This window comes from Humulus lupulus, chromosome 1 (genome assembly GCF_963169125.1).
Source record: "Humulus lupulus chromosome 1, drHumLupu1.1, whole genome shotgun sequence".
Classification (NCBI taxonomy): Eukaryota; Viridiplantae; Streptophyta; class Magnoliopsida; order Rosales; family Cannabaceae; genus Humulus; species Humulus lupulus.
Genome location: NC_084793.1, coordinates 280,439,432 through 280,454,512, shown reverse-complemented (window position 1 = coordinate 280,454,512; position 15,081 = coordinate 280,439,432). Strand labels below are relative to the sequence as shown.

General features: G+C 33.1%; 2 protein-coding genes across 2 annotated transcripts; one reads left to right on the top strand and one right to left on the bottom strand.

The window, feature by feature from the left end:
- Positions 1–1,133: 1,133 nt before the first annotated feature.
- On the bottom strand, positions 1,134–1,656 carry LOC133777971 (uncharacterized). The gene is made up of 2 exons (XM_062217747.1): positions 1,450–1,656; positions 1,134–1,334 (listed from the first exon to the last, which is right to left on the bottom strand). Exons 1-2 carry the CDS (start codon positions 1,654–1,656, stop codon positions 1,134–1,136), a joined length of 408 nt encoding a protein of 135 aa, XP_062073731.1.
- A 7,254-nt stretch (positions 1,657–8,910) lies between these two features.
- On the top strand, positions 8,911–9,603 carry LOC133777967 (secreted RxLR effector protein 161-like). The gene has a single exon (XM_062217734.1). It carries the CDS (start codon positions 8,911–8,913, stop codon positions 9,601–9,603), a length of 693 nt encoding a protein of 230 aa, XP_062073718.1.
- Positions 9,604–15,081: the final 5,478 nt, after the last annotated feature.

Here is a 15,081-nt window from a genome sequence, read left to right as displayed (position 1 = left end):
GTTTGTAACTGGATACTGTTTTAGTACTGTACTTATCTATGTTTTTTTTTTGTCAATGTAAAGAATTAGTTTCACCTTCTGGCTTAATATAAAGTTTTTTTTAATGTATTTTATTTTAATGTGTATATTTTTTTTTCAATAGAGTTGGTGATTTTTTTTTAAAAGTTTGAAGATATTGTTATGTACATGTTTTTTTTCATATATGTTTCAATTATTATTGTATGAAGATGGTGTAACCGGTTACTTCTGTTTTAGATAGTAAAAGCTATATGTTTCAGGTAACTGATTACTATTTCTTTAGTTTTTATTTCTATTTTTTAAATTATTTTTTGATGTATTTATGTTTTTTTTTTTTTTTTTGTGAAAGATTTGTGATTATATAACTAGGTTTTTTAAGTCGTTGGTTACATTTATATATAGTCGTTTGTTAAATTTACTTATAGTAACTGCCTTTTTTTTTTCTATTTTATGTGTTGTAACCATGTACTTGAATCTTCATATTTTGAATATTTTGTGTTGTAACCAGGAAGTTGAGTATCAAGTTTATAATATTTATGTTTTTTTTTTGTGAAAGATTTGTGATTATATAATTATGTTTTTAAATCGTTGGTTTCATGTATATATAGTCGTTTGTTAAATTTACTTATAGTATCTGTTTTTTTTCTTCTATAATGTGTTATAACCAGGTACTTGAGTCTTCAGATTTTGAATATCTTGTGTTTGGAACCATGAAGTTGAGTATCAAGTTTATAAAATGTAAAATGCTTAAAAAGTTTGTACTTTTATTGAAGTAGAAAACATTAGGATATACAATTTTATTACATCAATTGAAATTATTGAAATTGTAGTATATCTATTCTTTAGAGAATTATTTGTCTATTTTCTTTGACTTTGTTGGGTTTCGCTGCTTTGGGATTGGTTCATTCCTGCATGTTTTTCTATTATGTCCTGGCTGCGCGCATCTTCCACATTTTATCTGCACCTTTGGTTCTCCTCTAGATCTGATTCTTTTCCTTCTAGGGCGGCATGGTGGTTTTCTTGATTTTGGTGGTAGGACAATTTTGTTTAAAGTCTCTGGCAGTGTCCATCGCTTTCATTTGGCAATGGATGAACAGTTGACTCATATGTTGCTTTCATAGTTGTAGTTTTGTAGTAATCAATACATAATCATATGTTTTCAGCCGTGTTTTGGTGAATATTGCTATTGCATGTGCACATGGTATTTCATCTTGTTGGAACTTTTTGCATTCACATGTTTTCTCCATTAGGTTGACCAAAAAATTTCCTTTCTGTTCAACCACAACTTGGTACAATTTAGTGTTTATTGGGAAGACCTGTTTATTTTAGTAGAGGAATACATGTTAGAAACTGGATACTATGATATTGTTTAGTAACTGGTTACTGAAAGTTTTGGTAAATAATATTCAGTGCTCAATATATGTCAGGTACCTGAAATTTAATGGCACGAATAAAGTTTTCTCTAAGCACAGTTTCAGTATCTGTTGTTACTTGTGTGAATGTTCCGTTTGCTTCGTTACCATTTTTCCATACCCATTTTTGAACTAAACTTCGAAGGCCTTCCATCATTGTAGTGATTGGCAGTGTTCTTGCAGCTTTCAATGCAACATTTATTGATTCGGCTATATTTGATGTCATCATTGTATATCTTCTTGTTGGAGCATGGCATCTAGACCAAGTTGAATATCCAATTTTTTGTAAATACGGTCTTATGCGAGTGTCAATCTTGTCTATTTCATGCATGTAGTGCCCAAATGATTGTACCCTATATGCCTTTGCTGCTTTGACAAAGTTTAGGTTTAGGTCCCCCCATGGACACCGAAATTGAATTTGATGTTGTTTAACAGGTGGAATATGCATGCTCCATGGAAAGCTTTTGGGTATACATCGTCTACAGCATTTTCTATGCTTTTGTGCCTGTCTGAAATGATTGTCATACCTGTTTGCAAAATCACAATGGAGTAACTGGTTATTCTGTCCTAATTGAGTAACTGGTTTCATTAATTTATATGACTGCTATTTTTTTTACACTGTTTTTACTATTTTATTGCTGGATTATTATTAAACTGATAATTTTATGTGTTTAGTTTGTTTCAATAAGAATATAAAAAAGAAAACAGTACCTTCTCTTTCTCCATATGTCTCCTTTAGCTTTGTAAAAAACCATAACCATGATGAATCATTTTCAAAGTCTCCTATTCCAAAGGCTAATGGAAATATGTTGTTGTTAGCATCCATTGTTGAAGCAGTGAATAAAGTTCTCCCAAATGATGTCTTCAAGTAAGTTCCATCTATCGCAATGACTGGCCTACAGTGTTTCCATCCTTTGATGGAATTTGCAAATGCTATGTGCATATATTTGAAGTGATCTTTATTGTCTGTAACCAGGTGTGTTATTGTACCTGGGTTCGAGACTTTTAGCATGTGAAGGCAGATGGGAAGTTTTTGGTATGAATCATCTTGGTTTCCCCTTGCCAATTCTAAAGCTTTTTCTCTTGCTCTCCAGGCTTTTTGGTACCCCATTGAAACACCATAATCATCTAGCATGTCGTTGATTATGTCATGTGGTGTGTGTACTCTCTTTATTGACATGTATTTTGATTTTATTAGTTCCCCAATGACATTGCAGTTAGCCTGCCTGTGGTCTTCCATAATGATATCCAAGGAGCAGGTGTGAGTGTTTACATACTTTCTGATTTTAAATGTTTCTGTTTTCCTGAACTTTGAAGCTCTAAGTAACCAGTTACAATTGTCATCCACACAGGTTACCAGGTACTCTCTCGGTTCAGATCTTTTAGTCTTGAATTGGATGTTGTGGATCATAGCATAATAACATAGAGCAAATTTCAAGAGCTTTTTGTCCTTATAAATCTGGCCTTCTTCAACTTTGAAAATTTTATTATCAGTTATAATTTCTGTTTCTTCTTCTCTTTTTCTTTTGTTTTCTTCTGTTCTCTCTGTGATAAAATCTGCTACATTATCAGCTATGTCTGTAATATTTGGGAAGGTTTGTACCTGGTTATTTCTCGTGTATGTTGCTTCGTCATATTGTAATTTTGTAGCTGATTGCTCGTTGTTTAGTTGAAGAACTAGCTTTTCTAAATCTATGTTCTGTTTTTGTGTTTCTTCTTCATATGTATTGTGTTGAACAGTTTCAGCTATTGTTTGATCAAAAGTGGTGATGCATAGAGGTAGTTCAGTTACTTCATTTTGCTTCTTTTTCAGCTCAATGTAGAATAGGAGTGAATTGTCAGTGAGTAATTTCATTGGTGGCATTGTTGGGTTTTATGCCCTTAATAAAACCATTTTTCTTATGTAACACGTTATTATTATCAATAAAAGAAGTAGAAATCATTTTGTTTATTCAATTGCATTGTTCGCTTGTTTTATTACATGTTTATTCAATTAATACAAACATTCATAAAATCCTGAACATATGGATAGTTACAATTATGGTGACTAGGTCACAGTGGATTATAGTTGTAATTATATGTTCAAAAGAACAAGTCCTAGATTAGATCAGTGCATTGGATTGTCACTGATTAGGAAATCTACGATATGATCTACTTACACATTAGGAGTGTGATGTCTTGTCCAAGGCATTGACCAAGTAGATATGATCGGATGTATTTGGTTACATCGGACTAGGACCGATATTGATTATTGATTGATAAATAAGTATCGTTGTTATCGAATCTAATCAATATCACAACGTTGACCATAGGTTAAGTCGATCTTAATTCTGAGTGATAATATTCTGCTAATTATATTATTTAAATCTTTTGACTTGTTCGTTACCAGCTTACCCTACGGTCTAGCCCATACTTACATCTTGGAGATTTAGTAATGAAATTGAGTGGGAGTATTATTCATAGATATGAAATCTATAACTTCTGTATGAGAAGTGAAAAGATGATTTCCTTAATTGCTTTGTTCAAAAGGTTAAATGATTGAGATCTCATTTCTGTGATTAAGTTCACGGAAATATCATTTATAAGGAACTTAGTGGGAGTTAAGGATAAAATACTGATGAGGGGTAAAACGGTAATTTTCACCCAGCTTGTTAGTAAGTCATTGATAGAGGATTGACTAACTGTAATGGTTATAACAATGGATAACGTATTTATGCTTTGGAAAATACGTTCTATGAATTCAAGAGTTCAATTCCAAGTCTATAGTGGAGTCACGAGGAATTAATAAGGTAGTGAAATTATTCGTAAATAAATTCACGGTAACTTATTGGAGCTTGATTTCATGGATCCATGGTCCCCGCATCACCTTTGAGTAAATCATCTAGAATGTCTCAATTGATTGATTTATTTATTTTAGCAATTAATTTATTTATTTTGGGAATAAATGTAATAATACATAAAGATGTGTAACATGCCATATAGGTTTTCATGTTAGGCCCATCCAATTAATAAGAAAATTAACATATCTAGAATCATTATTAAGTTATTTTTTGCATTTAGGCTTTAAATATAAGTATAATGATGGCCCATTTTTTTTGTTTTGAAAAATGTGGGAAAAATCAAATAAAACTTTCATAAAATGTTAGGTTTTATTTGGGCCCAATTGAACATGTAAAGTTTAAATTCCTCTCTTGTGGGTGGTTCCACTTGTGAAGGCCCATTTGCTTTGCATTACTAGATTGGGCTTAATCAATTGAATAACAATTAATAAAACGAAGGTTCAAATTCCTGTCTTTTTGGGCTTTGTGTGGAAGTTAGGGAGCCTTAGTAGTGGGTCCGACATACTGAACCCAGCTCTCCTCCATGCAAGCTCGAATTGTTAAGGCCCATTTACCTAAGTTGGACTTAATTGTATTAGGTTATTCCTTTTAGTTGGACCTAATAATTGATTAGAAACAAATTAATTCTAATTGTTGGATTTATTTTCAAAGGGTAATTTTAGAATTAATGGGAAAATTATAAACTATGGTTTATTGATTATTTTAATAATTTGGCAAACCTAAGTTGGTAATTTTCAAAAGAATAAAATACTAAATCGAGAAAAATTAAATAATGAGTTTTTAAATTTTGAATTCGATCTCCACCGTTGATTTAACGAGGTTAGGGTTTAGTGGGGCCTAATGGCGCTTTGATTTCGTCTCCCTACGGAAGGTGTTCACTAGACTCTTAACATGGTTAAATTTCTTAGGATAGATGGTTATAGATGGACCTTCTATAGACTCATCCCTACGGTGACTATAGGAATTAAGTCTATAATAATCAAAATCGTGGGTCAAACTCATAAAGTAATAAATATTTATGACTCTCGCCTACCGGGACACATGTGTTTTCGTTACTTTGATCGAATGGATAGGTTATTAATAAAAGTCTGGGACGTTTTATTAATTGAGTTGTTTCTCTATTTGACTAAGTGAATATTTGTGACTCTCGCCTACCGGGACACATAGGTTCATGGCTAGTTGAAAAACCTAAGAAATAGAAAGATAAGTTTTAGTATTTACTTATCTTCAAACATTGTTTATATGTTATGCTATTTCTGAAACTTGTATGAATGAATGTTTGTCGAACAATGCATTGATTTCTCCTTTATTGATAATTGTAGCTCTATGGCCTCCAACCCCATTATCTCTCTTCTGTCCAAGGAGTTGTTAACCGGCGAGAACTTCATGAAATGGAAATCTAATATCAACATAGTGTTGATCGGCGACAACTCAAAATTCGTGATGACTGAAGCTGAACCTGACTTTCCTGGAGAGAACGCCTCGAAGGCAGTGAGGGAGAAGTATGATTGTTGGACTGCTGCCAACAACAAGGCCAAGGCCTACATGCTCGCCAGCATGTCAGAAACGCTAAGGACTAAGATGGAAGATATCGAAACTGCTTACGACATCATGGAGCAACTCCAAGAAATGTTTGGACACAAGTCAGCGCAAGCTAGTTTCGAGGCTACCAAGAAGTATGTGAACTGTAGGATGGCACCTGGCCAACATGTTCGTGATCATTTTATTAAGATGACGAACTACTTCCAAGAAGTTGAGTTGCATGGAGCAACAGTAGATGAGAAGACTCAAGTTGGAATCATTCTCAACAGCCTTGCACCTAGTTTCCTTACGTTCACCACGAACTATTTTCTTAACAAGTTGGACTATGGAATGACTCAGTTATTGAATGAGCTCCAGATGTATGAAGGAATAAATGGTGGACCGAGTAAAGGACCTGAGAAGAAGGCTGCTACTACCGGGGGTGCTCAGGGTGAGGCTAACCTAGCCTCTTCCTCGAAGAGCAAGAAGAGAAAGGCAAGGAAGGACAAAAAGAAAGCTAAGAAGCAAGCAGCTGGAAAGGCACCGACAACTGAAAAGCCTGTTGGAGCAAAGCCAACTAGCAAGAAGGCTAAAGGACAATGTTTCCATTGCAAGGAGGAGGGGCATTGGAAGCGTAATTGCCCCGCCCTCAAGGCAACTGGAACCCAAGGTAATAATAATTTATTAGTCTTGGATGCATATGTTTTAGAGGATGATTCTTCTGTTTGGATAGTTGATTCAGGATCCACTAATCATGTGTGTATTTCTTTGCAGCTACTTAGCAACTGGAAAACGGTGAAGGAGGGCGAGTTAAAACTTAGAGTTGGAAATGGTGAATTCGTGGAGGTCAAAGCGAAAGAACAAGCTCGTTTAAATTTTGGAAATAAATTTATGTTGTTGGATGATGTTTATTTTATTCCAAACTTTAGTAGGAATTTAGTTTCAGTTTCTTTATTACATCAACAACGATTTGCTGTTACTTTCACAAGTTTTAATATATCTATTTCATTTAATGGATGTGAATTGTGTGTTGGATGTATGGAAAATGGCTTGTATATTTTGCGACCTAATGAATCACTCGCGCTTAACAATGAATTGTTTAAGGTAGCTAATCCTAGGACCGCCAAACGACAAAAGATCGATAATGATCACATGACATACCTTTGGCATCTTCGCCTTGGTCATATTAACTATGATAGGATTAAAAGACTTACAAAGGCTGGGCCTTTGAAGGAACTCACAATGGGTGACTTACCTGTCTGCGAATCTTGTCTGGAAGGTAAAATGACCAAGCGTCCATTCTCTGCAAAAGGAGAAAGGGCCAAAGTACCCCTAGGGCTCGTTCATACTGACGTCTGTGGACCGATTAATGTTCAGGCAAGAGGTGGTAATGAATATTTCGTCACTTTCATTGACGATTATTCTCGATATTCATGTCTTTACCTAATGCAAAGAAAATCTGAAACTTTTGACAAGTTTAAAGAATTTTTAGCAATGGCCCAGAACCAGTTAGGTAAAACTTTAAAGATCTTGAGATCTGATAGGGGTGGAGAATATTTGGATAATCAGTTCCAAGATCATCTTACTGAATGTGGAATTCTGTCTCAACTCACTACCCCAGGAACTCCGCAACAAAATGGTGTTGCTGAGCGTCGGAACCGAACGTTGTTAGAAATGGTGAGGTCAATGATTAGTTATTCAACTCTATCACCGTCTTTCTGGGGGTATGCCATTCAGACCGCTAATGACATTTTAAATGTTGTACCGTCTAAGGCTATCTCCAAAACGCCTCTAGAACTATGGAATGGACGTGAACCTAGTCTACGTCATTATAGAATTTGGGGGTGTCCTGCTCATGTCCTGAGGAAAAAGGAAGGAAAGCTAGAATCGCGAACTGAGGTTTGCTTGTTTGTAGGCTATCCTAAAGGTACTCGGGGTGGTCTGTTTTATAGTCCAGTAGACAAGAAAGTGTTTGTTTCAACAAACGCTACTTTTCTAGAAAACGACTACATGAAAAACTTCAAACCTCGGAGTAAAATATTGTTGGAAGAAATGCAATCAGCAGGAAATGTTCAACCCATACCAATGCAAATCAACAAGAACGTTGAAGAAGAACAGACAGCTGGTCCAAGTCAGACAGTTACGGTGCCTCGTCGTAGTGGGAGGGTTTCTCGGAACCCGGAACGCTACGGGATGGATGGTGAAACCAATATGGTAGTAACTGACACTCGTGATGATGTTCCATTGTCCTTTAAACAGGCAATGGTTAGTTCTGAAAAGGATTTGTGGGTCGAAGCCATGAACCAGGAAATGGAGTCCATGTACTCCAATTCCGTCTGGGATCTTGTAGAAGCGCCGATGGATTTTAGGCCCATTGGATGCAAGTGGATCTACAAGAAGAAAAGAGGAGCTGATGGAAATGTTGAGACATATAAAGCTCGACTTGTGGCAAAGGGTTATACCCAAAGAGAGGGAGTTGACTATGAGGAAACTTTCTCTCCAGTGGCCATGTTAAAATCCATTCGCATACTTTTATCCATAGCTGCAGCTCTTAATTATGAGATTTGGCAAATGGACGTCAAGACAGCATTTCTCAATGGCTTTCTTGATGAGACCATTTATATGGATCAACCAGAAGGATTTGTAGTAGCTGGACAGGAAAAGAAAGTATGCAAGCTCAATAGGTCCATTTATGGTCTTAAACAAGCTTCGCGCTCCTGGAACTTAAGGTTTAATGAAATAATTAAGACCTATGGTTTTGAGCAGAACGTCGATGAACCCTGTGTTTACCAACTAAGGGAAAATGATGTGAAAGTGTTCTTGGTACTTTATGTAGATGATATTTTACTCATTGGCAACAATGTCAAGAAATTATCAGACATAAAGAACTGGCTCGGGACCAAATTTCAGATGAAAGATTTGGGTGAAGCTAGTTACGTTCTCGGCATCCAGATCATTCGGGATAGGAAGAACAAGATGTTGGTGCTATCTCAAGCAGCGTACATAGATAAGGTACTTGAACGTTTCTCTATGAAAAACTCGAAGAAGTGTTGCCATCCCGACATGGAGTTTATCTTTCTAAGAAGCAGTCTCCACAGACTCCTCAAGAGGAAGAAGAGATGAAACAGATTCCCTATGCATCTGCAGTTGGAAGTCTTATGTATGCTATGTTATGCACTAGACCAGACATCTGCTATGCAGTGGGAGTTGTAAGCAGGTACCAGTCAAATCCTGGTAGACAACATTGGGCAGCGGTCAAGCACATACTGAAGTATCTACGAAGAACAAAGGATTATATGCTGGTCTATTCGGGAGGTTCACTAGACCCGATAGGCTACACTGATTCTGATTTTCAGACGGATGTCGATGACAGGAAGTCTACTTCTGGAATGGTGTTTACTCTTGGGGGTGGAGCTGTGATTTGGAGAAGCGTTAAGCAGTCTACCATTTCAGATTCCACCATGGAGGCTGAGTACATAGCTGCGTCTGAAGCGGCTAAGGAAATAGTCTGGCTGAAGAAGTTCTACACGGATCTCGGTGTTATTCCAGGAATGGATAAACCACTCATATTGTACTGTGACAATAATGGGGCTATAGCAAATTCGAAAGAACCTCGAAGTCATAAAAGAGCAAAGCATATAGAGAGGAAATACCACATCATTAGGGAATATGTGTCCAGGGGTGAGGTCAAGGTGATGAAGATAGCGTCGGAAGACAATCTGGCAGATCCTTTTACCAAGACTTTGGCTGAGAGTGTTTTCGTGAAGCATGTAGAGGGAATGGGTTTGAAAAACATGTCTCATTTGTTTTAAAAGGGCAAGTGGGAGTTTGTTGGGTTTTATGCCCTTAATAAAACCATTTTTCTTATGTAACACGTTATTATTATCAATAAAAGAAGTAGAAATCATTTTGTTTATTCAATTGCATTGTTCGCTTGTTTTATTACATGTTTATTCAATTAATACAAACATTCATAAAATCCTGAACATATGGATAGTTACAATTATGGTGACTAGGTCACAGTGGATTATAGTTGTAATTATATGTTCAAAAGAACAAGTCCTAGATTAGATCAGTGCATTGGATTTTCACTAATTAGGAAATCTACGATATGATCTACTTACACATTAGGAATGTGATGTCTTGTCCAAGGCATTGACCAAGTAGATATGATCGGATGTATTTGGTTACATCGGACTAGGACCGATATTGATTATTGATTGATAAATAAGTATCGTTGTTATCGAATCTAATCAATATCACAACGTTGACCATAGGTTAAGTCGATCTTAATTCTGAGTGATAATATTCTGCTAATTATATTATTTAAATCTTTTGACTTGTTCGTTACCAGCTTACCCTACGGTCTAGCCCATACTTACATCTTGGAGATTTAGTAATGAAATTGAGTGGGAGTATTATTCATAGATATGAAATCTATAACTTCTGTATGAGAAGTGAAAAGATGATTTCCTTAATTGCTTTGTTCAAAAGGTTAAATGATTGAGATCTCATTTCTGTGATTAAGTTCACGGAAATATCATTTATAAGGAACTTAGTGGGAGTTAAGGATAAAATACTGATGAGGGGTAAAACGGTAATTTTCACCCAGCTTGTTAGTAAGTCATTGATAGAGGATTGACTAACTGTAATGGTTATAACAATGGATAACGTATTTATGCTTTGGAAAATACGTTCTATGAATTCAAGAGTTCAATTCCAAGTCTATAGTGGAGTCACGAGGAATTAATAAGGTAGTGAAATTATTCGTAAATAAATTCACGGTAACTTATTGGAGCTTGATTTCATGGATCCATGGTCCCCGCATCACCTTTGAGTAAATCATCTAGAATGTCTCAATTAATTGATTTTTTTTTTTAAAGTTGACTAGGTCAATTTTGGAAAATTTATAGAGATATGAGATTTAGAGAATAAAAGAGAATCTTTGGGTAAATTTATTAATATTGATAAATTGGTGTCAATATAAATAAATAAAAATTAAATCAAGTTTCAAATTATAATTAGTTAATTTGAATAAGGATTTAGTTAATTAATTAAAATAAATAAATAAATAAAATATTTTGAATTTAGGCCCAATTGGGATTTAAATTCAAAATAAAAGTATTGGGCCCAAGTCCATTTGTGGGAGCCCAAGGCTTTTATTTTTTTGTTTATTAGTTTAATTAATTCAAAATTTAAATTTAAATAAAGCCCATTAAGTTGTCTATATAAGGAATATGATATTTAGGGTTTTCATAAGTCAGTATCAGTTGATTCATTGGGTAAGTGAAAACCTAGACACTCTAATCCTTTCTTAGCCACTTTCTCTTCTTCTTTTCTAGATCTCTCTCTCATGTGTTGAGAACCAGCCCACACTAGTTCTAGATTGATCAAAGGCTTGGTGAGGAAGACTGTGTTGCTAATCTAGTTCAATCTCTTGATAATACTCTGCTACAGAAAGGAATCAAGAGTTAGAGAGATTGAAGGAAGGAGTTGTTCCAGTTCCGCTGCGTATTCGTAAGTTTCTACATCATTGTGTTTATGTTAATTTACGAATATAATGTTCATATGTATGTCATGTTATTCTATGTTTCTATTATGTGTTTGGAAAAATAATAGGAAGCATGCATCTTGATTTAAATTTTAAGATCCTACAGGCATACCTGGTGATAACTGGTAACTCAGCTCAATATTTTGAATATTGCATTTTATCTCAGTTTTCACTAAATGAACCAAATTGTTTAGAGAACAATTTGTTGGGATTATCAGTCCAGTCCTGGAGTAGTCATCATACTGATATCTATCTGTCCATTTTCCTCCAAAATGAATCAATGTCATTATGGACTGCATATCTGCAATATAGCACAACATAATTTTTAGTGTTGTTTCAAAAGTATCTGGTTACGTTAGTGAATGAATATTAACATATGTTTAAAATATTTAAGTAACCGGTTTCTTTTAGTGAATCAAGAACTATTTTCCAGGTTCTATAATAATTAATTGTTTTGCATTATGTTCTGTTTTTGTGTGTGTAACTGGTCACTTTAGTGAATGTGTTGTCTTTTTTTTTTTTTTTTGATTTTTCAAATATACAAAGTTAAAATTATATTATGTAACTGGTTTCATAAACGTAAATCAGTTTCTATTTTTCCATTTTTCATGATAAATTATTATGCAGAATGTTATTATTATTATTTTTCGTATGTAACTGGTTACTGTATTTATTTTGTTGTTTTTTTTATATTATTTTGTAATATTTGAATTATGTAAATGTTTAACTTTTTTGTGATGTAACTGGTTTCATGTGTGTAATTAAAAAAGTTTTGAAACAAGTAGTTTGAGTCAAGAATTTTCTCAAGAAGTAATTTGTAGATTCTTTGTGTAAATATTTTTGCATGTCGTATATTTGAAAAAAGTTTTGCTTACCTGTTTGAGAAATCATAGAAGTTGATGGATTTGTGCTTTTGCTGATGTGAACGAAGGTAAAAGCAGATGATGTAATCGGATAAGAAGATCTGATTATTGGAAAAGATTCCAAAACCAGTTTCAGCTGCCGGAGAAGAAGAGCAATTGATCTGAAATTGAATTGGATGTTTAATTCGATGACTGGAGAAAGATGGAGAGAAACTGTGTGAAGATGATGTTATGGTCGGAATATTTACCAAGAGGAGACGAAGATAAGAGTAGTAGCCTCCAATTCTTGATCGGAAACAATGGAGAATATGATGTTGTGATCAGAAAAAATAGTCGACGAATTGCAGTGGCCGAAAATATTTTTCTTGATTGGCAGTGGGCGAAATCTTTTTTCTTGATCAGAAAAAATGGGAATCTGGTTTGTTAGTTTATGAGAATTCCATATTTATATTTTTGTATTAAGCGTGTATTACTATATTTGGCTTAATTATTTTTTATCCATATATATTTAAAGCTTAGTTAACATTCCCATATTTATGTTAAGTTCTCAAATAAATATTAAGGCCTTATTTTTAGAAAAAAAAAATTAGACCTTATTTTTAGATGAAAATTTTTTTGGGCGCTATTTTCAGAATAATTTTTTTTGGAGCCTTATTACCATACAATTTTAGGCCTTTTTTATTTTTGGGCCTTATTTTTCATTAAAAAAAATGAGTAAATTACATTTTTATGAGTTTTCTTTTAACAAATTTACAAAAATATGGCTTTTAAAAAAAAAAAACTTATTTTATGGCTTTTTAAAAAAAAAATCATTTTCATGGATTTATTTTCTCATATTTTTGTATAAAAAATAGTTTATGTCATAGTTTTACTCTTAATTAAATTTATTTAAATTATGAGATTATTTTAGTCGTTTAAGTATTTTTCATTTGATTATTTTTATATCAGTTTCATTATACAACATTGACTTAGTATTTTAAAAAAAGAATTTAATCTATTTTATTGTTTTTATATTGTTTAATGTTTATTTTTCATAATTTAATGTTACAATTTAATATCACGAATACATTTTCACTTTATTATTTTTAGTTTTTATCTTTTCAACTTCTCTTCTCATTGACGTTTTAGTTCGATTCCCACTTTGTCAAATTTTTGTGGAGAAAACTTCTTATTAAGTCGTCTCCCCTTCAACTCAAAATATTTTATTATTTATTATTGTACTTATTTCTTTTTTACTATACATAAAAAAAATCAAATCAATTTTTTGTTCTAATTTTTTTTAAAGTTCATGACTATTTTTTCCCTTGTTTGGGTTAAGTAACTAATAAAAATCACGTTTTCATATATGATTTTTTTTTTTCAAATTTGGATGTTACCATCAATGTAACCAGGTACCCATTCACATTTTCGTAGGTAAATTTTACACTATGTGCATCATAATATAGTTAAATTTTTTAACATGCCATCATAAAAATTCTCCCACTAATGTGCCCCCTCCCCTATTTTGGACAAAAATACACTCATCAGTAAAATTTAACACTTCACACATTTTTCTCTCGATCTATTTCTCTCATCCATCATTTACAGCCATTTTCACGACAACCCAAAGCTGGTTTCACAGCCAAATCGATGAAGAAATTTGACTGCTCGGATCTGGAAATTTCATTTCAAGTGAAGAAATTTTCATTCTTGGCGTTTTTTAAGAGAAAAAACCATGGGTAAGTATCATTTCATTTTATCTACTTGTGAATATGAAATGTCATGGTTAGATATTAGATTCGAATTGTTCGCAATCGAGTGTGGTATTTTTTCTGCTTTTTTTGAACTGTTCTTCGGATCTGGGATAATGTGGGAGCCATTCCAAAATCGATGGTACATCGATTGCATTTCGATGGTACATTGATGGACCCAAAACGGGTATGTTTTAAATATTTATAACTCGCAAGCGCACAAATCGTATTTATAGAATAGTTTTCGTGTAAGCACGAGATCGAACCCAAAGGAGTTGTCTAAAATCGAAAAGAGAAAACTATTTTAAATCAAAAATAATAAATTCTAACCTAGCTCCAAAGATTGATGAGAATTTGTAACAATAAAAATAAAATAAAAGATAATAATAAAGAAGTTAAAGACAATATATAAACATCAATTAATAATTGTAAACAAGATGGTAAAATAAGATTATTAAGGATTAGAATCCACAAAATATAAGTTTAATAATATTTATAAGTACATTGATTCCCAAGTTTTAGTGATAGTTAAAATAATTCAAACTATCATTTTCTAAATAGATTCATAATTTTAAGCACAAATTATTTAAAAAAAGATAGGATTTTTCTTCACTTTTCAAAATTATAATTTCAAAGCATTTAGTGTAAATCAATCTAATGAAATAACAAATAAATCAATGAACATTATTTATAAGGCAAAACATAATATTTTTGTTCTAAGCATGGATGTGTGCAATTTAATGACACATCTTACACAAAGAATATTATGTATTTGCACTAATGAAGAACAAAGTTTAAATATGTGCTAACAATCCAAAATACATGATATTTAAGATGAAAGAAGATATTTGAAGAAGAAAATTCCATAAACTTTGTTGCACAAAATGGGAAATCAAAATACAAAATAAATACTATCTAGTTACATATTGTTTCATCATCACCTTAATAATCTTAAAAAGATTAGAAACACATAGCTAGAATAACAAATACAAACTAAAAATTACAAACATAAATAGGAAAATTTGGAGGATGAACCTCCAAATTTTTCCTCTAAAAATACATAGAAAATAACCAAAAAGAAGAAAAAGATGAAGAGAATAGAGAGGTTTTGAAATGTGTATAGTTTTTGGTATGGTAACCTCCTCT